Source organism: Hibiscus syriacus, unplaced genomic scaffold (genome assembly GCF_006381635.1).
Source record: "Hibiscus syriacus cultivar Baekdansim isolate YM2019G1 unplaced genomic scaffold, ASM638163v2 tig00110450_pilon, whole genome shotgun sequence".
Classification (NCBI taxonomy): Eukaryota; Viridiplantae; Streptophyta; class Magnoliopsida; order Malvales; family Malvaceae; genus Hibiscus; species Hibiscus syriacus.
The window spans coordinates 2,705,500-2,713,860 of record NW_024062743.1 but is presented as its reverse complement, the minus strand read 5'-3'; the positions used below and the strand labels follow the sequence as shown (position 1 = coordinate 2,713,860).

Here is an 8,361-nt window from a genome sequence, read left to right as displayed (position 1 = left end):
TTGGGGGTAGAATAATGCCGCCTACATGCCCCTGGACTGAGAGTGAATGGTTTTTTTTTTTTAATTTGTGCTGGCGGGGGAAGGGAGCACTTAGAGGCTTTTCTTTAAAAATAATATTTTTATTTTTATTAAAAATATTTTAAAAAAATATAAACCGATACATATCATTTAACGGTCTTTTTAACATTTGTTATGACGTAGATACTTAAAATCATAATGAAGAAAGCGTAAACTTACTTTTAATGAAAAGTTCTTTAAGCACCTAAAATTAATTTAAAGTATAATTTGATTTTTTTTGGCATCAAGTTTTTCTTATTTATTGTTCCAACGTTAATTTTATTATGTGAGTTTTATTATTCTCAAATTGATGTGAATAAATAAAAATATCTTAAATCATTGTTATTGATCAAATTTAAATAGAAAAACTTAATCTAATTACATTTTATTTTACTAGACTCAATATATTATGTATTTAATAATAATTAAATATTTAATCCTCATGGGATTGATCAACCATCGGTTACTTTGATTAAGAATTGTTTGGGATTAGGGTAATGAAATTCAAGTTTTGAATTTTCATATCTAACTAATTAAAGTTGAATTTTCATATATCACCATCCATTCACGCATGAACAATTAATAAAAGAATTAAATTTAAGAGCTCAATTTTGAAATGTTTTCACCACTTAAGTCATGAATACGGAACATACTCTAGACTAATTTAATATAAAATATGAATTTCAAATTATCCATTGTTTCAAGCAAACACTTAAATTTAAATTATATATATATATATATATATATATATATATATATATCACTAGGTTCGTTAATCTATTAGATCCACACATGAAAAAAAGCAATACAGTTTTAATAATATTTAATTTTTGGGATGTTTATAAAATTAAAAAACAATATCATTATAAAATCGAAAATGAGCCACAGGGAACCAAACTAGGACCTTGAATTCGAATTATAGAATGCATTTTTTTACCCAAAAATCCATTTTTGAGCTTTGCTTGAGATCAACACTAAAACTCTTCCTGTCCCTACACCAGTAGCGTAATACTACAGAGTACATTACACAACATTCTAAGCACATCCGACTCAAATTAAATTTATCATTTTGAGGCAGAAGAACATCGTGCTTTTGATCCCAACAAAACCACCCCAGCCGCCCGCCGTCCCTTTCGAAATAAAAGTTGTTTTCAGTGGGGAAGTGATGCTGCACTTTTTGAATTCTCCCGTAGTCACAAGCATAGACAAAACTTTGTTCTGCAAGGCACGCAGCCTATGTCCCAAATATACGTCTCTGCACGGGTGCTGAATCGAACGATTTAACCACTTCCATCCATGGTTTGTCTATGATCAACACCGAATTTTTTGATAGCTGCCCGATAAATAAAACGGGATCTCGGAAAACTACTATATCAAAATTGTTTTTCCGACATTGCTGGCTTTCGTTCAACCAATGTTTCCTTTTCATGTTGGTAAACTTCAACAAAGCTCCATTTACCAACTCACTCTCGTCGTCTTCGTCTACTGGCTTCCCAAAGTCGATCGAACACATTGCCCTGCAGTTTACAAAATCCATCCATAAGTATGAATGCTTAATGAGATACACCTGCATTTCAAGCCACACCATCAAGCATGCTATAGACTAGGCATTGATATAAATAAAATTTAAACCGCTGCAATGCAGCATGCTAAAACCAACGGGATTAGAACAGCACCTGGAACTGTAAACGATAACGGATGAAGATTTTGATGATAAAGAAGGGCAGAAAGACAACCCGATAACCTCCCCAGGAAATTCTTTGTATCTTTGGGGAAGAGTGAACGAATGCTGCATTGACCATTCTCCCAATTGTCGAGCTTCCACATCAAATATATAGAACTGGTTTGACGATGTTGTGATAATAAGCACATTGCTATCCTGAGGAGGAAAGCCACCGGCAGTAACAAAGGCACCATCCAATCTTGATATAAACCAGTGTTGCCTGCTCCATAAAAACAAGACTAATCAATATATATAAACAGCTTGCAGCCTCCTCCATCTCAAATTACATAAGCCGAAAATTTTTCCAATCTCGTCAACAATGACTAGACCAACATCAATTTAAGAATTGTGTTTAACGCAATGTCTTACCTTTGTGTCTCTAGGCTAAATATGTATATATCTCCAAAGCAATTGATAGCAGCTAACCACTGGCCATCAGAACTCGTGAACATTTTTGTTATTGGAGGCTCATCAAGTGACCCTTCTTTATCATACTCCCCACGACAAAGTGTAAAGGTATGCAGTAGTTTCAAGTCCCCTAAATCTACAATCTGCAGCACAAAGAAGAAAACTAACATTGTTCACACAATCACAAAAAAAGCATTCTTTTGACTCGTATTCTGTATTTTATTGTTCAATTTAAACAATTAAGTTGTAGTGAGGCATATGATGGTTAGAAGAGCTTATATACTTTGATATTGAGAACTCGTTTCCTTGTTCGCTCCTCCGTAAAACCAGATATGTTACAAGAAACAAGTGTACTAGAGTTGAATACACATTAACATATATATGTACTTGGTTTGAGCACTCATCGACTTATAAATACGTACAGAGTTGCTAAGATGTAATAAACCCCACATAGACACTGGAATATTCAGCACAATGTTTCTAGGGGTGAAATTCGAATTTTATAGTTTGAGGCATACACTCTAATCTTGAGAAGCCATAGCCAAAGAGGCAAGAGACCTCAGAAGCCTAAAATTATTTCATAGAATGACACTACTCACTTCACTCACCTAAAGTAAACAATAGCATGAATTATGTACTTTACGGAAAGGGTTTATAAGTACAGAAACTACAAGAAAGTGAAGAGAAGAGACTTACATAGATCCTTCTATCATGCCCTGCAATAAGCATTCGTACCCCATCAGAGGTAAAAGCCATAGAATGTGCAGATGGAAGACCCTGAGGAAGTTGCCGTTTACTTACGCTCCACGTACTTTGGCCAGCTTGCCTACTCAGTGTAAATAGGCTGGGTCTGATTTGGTCAGAATAACCAAAAAACTCGCCAGAGTTAGACATTGCACTACAAATGATCTTTCGAGATGCCTTACTCTTAACTCGAGACACTAAATTAGTGGTTGCAAGGCCACCATAGGGGCAAGAACCCACATCGGGAACACGAACACAGAGAACATCTAACCAAAAGGATCCCTGGACCAGGAGAAAAGAAGTTTGACTGAACTTGAACTAACGACCAGTTGTATGGGAACTCTCTGAGGTGCAGGGCAAACATCATGCGGGGAGAACCTAGTAAACTCCTTAGCAGAGTATGCAAAGAGCTTCGCATCATCACCAGCAGAAACAAGCATAGGAACTCCAAAATGGGCCCATTTGTCATAGCTGCAATCAAGGGGCTTCTTCTCCCTACGAATTCTTTTTACCTTTTTCCCCTGTTCATCTTGCAAATCTTTTGGCTCATCAGATAAAGAACCTAAATATTAGAAAGAAAAATGTACAAAATCAAAAGGTGAAGAAATTGGTGTTAAAAGTTATAAATGCAATTTTATATTTTAATGAAATAAATAAAATAATATATAGACGTGGAACCCAAATCATGAACAGACCTTCTGAACTGATGGGCAATGCCATTGTCAAGGCTCTGATGTCATGGGTGTGAGCTCTTACATAGCCGACATATACCCATTTCTTCATCATTTCTGAAGAAGATTTGCCATCACAAGACTCTAGCTTCTCAGTACAAAGCTTATAAAGAATAACCTAGACAATGTACCAACACAGAAGGCATTAGGGAAGAGACCATTTAATCGACTCAAAATTCAATAAAAATATTTTACAGCTGAAAGATGAAAACTATACAACTATAATTGTTTTCCATTTTTCTTTAACATGTTTACTTCTCTTGGACCAATGGTGTCAAGTCCGCAAGGAGCACTCTAGATACCAGAACCTATATAATTCAGGTGCAAGGCGTAAAACTGTGCTCATCCGAGTAAAATGCAATATGCACGTATGATTTCCTGTGTTCTAAATATTATATATATAGTAAGCTCAAGAATTACGTAATTAACTCGAAAGAGTGATCTAACTTATCAACAACACATGCAATTTTTTTGTTGGTTGTGCATTATCTCCTTAAGGAGAGTCTGATACCCTCTCTTTCTTACTGGTAAAATTTAATGAAGAAAAGTGAAATAAAAGAAATAAAAGAGAACTACAATGAGGTGAGCTTCCTTTATGTGAGTCGCCTTACAAAACAGCGCACCAGGCTTGCTACAGATAAAATGCACCTCACCCAAATGGGTCTGAGGTGCTTTTGTTCTCTAGTACTAAAGTGCAAAGTGCAGGCCTTGAAAACAGAACCATACCTGTCCATCAGACCCAGCAGAGAACACCCTGTTCAGATTTGGAGCTGCTGCCAAGGCATTCACATCTCCTTTGTGGTTCAAATGTGCCTGGAGAAGAGTTCCCTTATCACCATTCCAGAACTGAACAGAGCCAGTGCTGTCCGCACTAACAACAGTTCCACACCTGAATTTAACAATAATCCAATCATCAAAAGGTAGCACATTAATAATTATAGTACAGAAATCGCCGACATTTCAACACATTAAGCTTCTTTACAAATGCATGTCCCTGTTGATGTAGAAGATTTCACATTTACCTCAAAGAAAGTAATGACCATATGCAAAGCTCAGGCCCACTTCCCAAACCTCCAAGAGCAACAGTACTTCTGAAAATTTCTTGACTAGAATCAGCATTCCAGCATCTAATCAACCTGCAAGATGATTAGCACACACTAGACGAGATTAAATTTGGTGAAAGAAGGTGCAGTAAAATTGAACTAATGATATATATATATACATATATCAAAAAGAAATAAATGATATAAGCAATGATAGAAATACTAGGGGTACACCAGACATTAACATTTTCGCTAAATGCATCATATGGTATGCACTTTGATGACATTCATTTTTTTATAAAAGTTGGAGGTCTCATTAAAAACTCCCTTCGTATTCTTCCACATAATTTATTAATTAGAACACCAAGTACATGTGAAAACACTGAATACCCTCATACGGGAATATACACCATTACAAAAAACCATATCACCTAAAAATCTCCCATCATCAAACAAAAAGCCCCAAAGAGAGTAACCTGATTTCTAAAATACACCTCAAGTTGCAAAAGAACATAACAAAAAAAAACACTTGCAAAAAAAAACGCCTCTAAATACAGCTGCCGAACAGTTACGATCCATATTTGAGTGTGGTTCCATCTTATAGGGTGAATTTAATCATAACAGTATGCATGGAAATATAATAAGTACAGTATGCATACAGCATATGGTATTCACTTTAATGAAACAAATATGTACAGGAGTATCAGAAGTACAGTAAGCATCAAAAGTTTTGTTGTCTGATAAATTAAAATGTATCATATGCTATTCACTCTAACAACAGACTTACCCGTCACTACTCCCTGAATAAATCCTAGTTGAGTCATGGCTCCAGGTCACACTTAGAGCATGCCCTGAAAATAAATCAGCACCAAGAAGCTCAGGGTAAAACTAAAGTAAAAGCAATAACCTAACAAGAAAAGTTTCTCAGGTGTAGATATCTCACCACTGACCCGGGGCAACGATTTATGGTACACGAAATTATCCAAATTAGAAACATTATATATCCGCAAAGCTCCATCATCACAGGCAAGCACTACACGTCTATCATCTTTGAGTAGTCCCCGATGAACTTGTTCCGAGTCAGAAGCATCTTCATCTTCAGAGTTCTCTGCATCGTCACTTCCACTATATTCATGTTTATCATTCAAATATCCATTCCCAAAATGTTGAGACCTAGTCTCTTCAGAAGCTGGCAGTTCAATAACCGGTGCCACAGCCATCTGCCAGATTGAAACCCCAATAGACTCTAGCACAATCTGCATAAAAGTTTAATCGACTATATAAACAATCAATAAAAGGACATTTTCAATTCAAAGTGTTGTGTATACTAGAATGAACTTAAAGCGAAAAAGGAAAGGAATGCTATCAAGGGATCTCATAAGCAGAATTTATGCCACCGTATATAGGCCTACGCCAGGGATTTAAATAGCGGTTGCATTCATTGTGATTGCGGATATAACAGATACTACTACCTGTCATTGTGGTATCACGATCGGGACCACTATTTAGATCCCTGCCTACGCATAATAGAAAAATAAGAGGAACAGGCCTCAGGTCAGTACTGCTCCCGTCATTCAAAAACACAACCAATAAAGACGAGTATCCATTTAAGTTGCAGAGGTTGGAATCATTAGAAAAAGCGAAAAGCAATGAAAGAAAATAACCTTCTGTTTCAAGTTGAAAAGATCCCATTCCGAGACTGAGCCATCAATACGCGAAGAGAACAACCTGCCAGAAGACGGGTCTTTCGAACCAACACAACACCACACGAGAGACGATACCCGGCAAGTAGAATCCCCGTGAATAGTCTACACAAAGCAACCAACAAATCAAACTAAAAACCCACATTTGTATGTACATAAACATATGAAAAACAAGAAGATAAAGCTACCAGCTGGTGGTGCCAGCCAACGGAGCCAGGGGAAACAAGCCAAATCTCGAGCGAGCCATCCTCACGGGCCGCGGCAACCTGAGAGTCGTCGGGGCTGGTGGCAAGGGCAACCACCGAAGACGGCTTCCAGTCGACTGAACTGGTTCGATAAGGCTTGAGGAGCATTGGGTCCGTGGCGGCTACAGAAGGAAATAAGATGCTGTGTTTGAAAGCCAATTTGACGGTAATACAGAGATACGCATTAAACACAAAGAGGCAGGGAAGGCGACGCAATTGCTTTATTCTTCTTCCCTAGGTTTTTTTTGTCTCCAGGGTTTAAACTTTAGAAAAGCGACTCACTCACTGAACCCACACTTCTCTCCATTCGACCGTGGTTCGAACCGCTACGATCACCAAAGCCCCTTTGGTTTTACATAAATAAATAGCACAACCAATAAGATAATTTTTAATTTAAATATTATAGATTAAATTAAAAAATATATTTGTAAAGGTTAAATAATTTATAATTAGATTATAAACCAGAAATATTACGAAATATACAATATTTTCGATTTCAACCTAAAATATTACGAAATAGACAATATTTTCGATTACAAACCAAAAATATTACGAAATAGACAATATTTTCGATTTCAACTTAAAATGTTACTATGTCTAACTTAAAAAATTAAACTCTTATAATTTTTTTTTGTTACAATCGATCTATGTCATTTTTAACCTTGCATCTAATTGTATTTTAGACTCTCCTAATGATATAATCTATCTATATGTTTTTAGAGAAGTATCAATTACTATATTTGTTTTATCATCTATAATAATAATCTATCATTTATTTCTAATATATTAAAACATGAATATGAAAAAATAGGTCTAATGACATTCTTTATCCCCAAAATTTAAAAAAAAAATCATTTTGACCTTAAGTTTTTTAGCTTCTTTTGACCTCGAATTAAACTAAATGATGATATTTTAGGGTAAATTACAAAAATAATCATTGATGTTTGAGTAAGTTTTTTTACCTACTAAAGTTTTAAAAGTAACAAATATGTCACTAATATTGTCTAATGACATTCTTTATCCCCAAATTTTTTTTATAAAAAAAAAACATTTTGACCATAAGTTTTTAGCTTCTTTTGACCTCGAATTAAACTAAATGATGGTATTTTAGGGTAAATTACAAAAATAATCATTGATGTTTGAGTAAGTTTTTTAACTACTAAAATTTTAAAAGTAAAAATTAGGTCACTGATATTGTCGATTTGTAATAAATTAATCACTTAACGTTAACACTGTTAATGTGGGTGACAGAAAGTTAAGTTGACCATTAATCTCATACTTAACCCATTGATTGCCTACCTGGTCCGTTCAACACGCTAAGATTAAAGAACCCAAAGCTTCTATTAATTGAATCCTGCAATAATTTATCCTAGTTGAAGATCAACCATGGCTACATGATAAGAACCTACATCATCTTCTCTATTAGGGAAGGCAAAAGGGCGGACCGGGTGTTGATACCCCTTCCTTCATCCCTACCCATCTATATTTTCATATCACCACCTATCCACCACCCACGACGGGTAAATTTTTTAAATCCACACTCATCCATGCGGATACATTTTCAAATCTACACCAGCCCACGTGGAACTTGTGACTATTGACAAAATAATACGTGACACTTTAAAAAATATTTTTTATTTTTTTAAAGTAAAACTCATTTCCCCCTTATTTGACAAAAACATAAAGCACATACTTATGTAAGTATGT

General features: G+C 35.4%; 1 protein-coding gene across 1 annotated transcript; it reads right to left on the bottom strand.

The window, feature by feature from the left end:
• Positions 1 to 1,034: 1,034 nt before the first annotated feature.
• LOC120126164 (WD repeat-containing protein PCN-like) lies at positions 1,035 to 6,868 on the bottom strand. The gene is given in 12 exon segments (XM_039144435.1): positions 1,035 to 1,574; positions 1,734 to 2,000; positions 2,150 to 2,331; positions 2,885 to 3,246; positions 3,249 to 3,494; positions 3,628 to 3,781; positions 4,390 to 4,552; positions 4,686 to 4,799; positions 5,494 to 5,557; positions 5,650 to 5,962; positions 6,371 to 6,514; positions 6,598 to 6,868. Coding segments are annotated over 12 exon segments (2,457 nt in total). The 5' UTR covers positions 6,763 to 6,868; the 3' UTR covers positions 1,035 to 1,291.
• Positions 6,869 to 8,361: the final 1,493 nt, after the last annotated feature.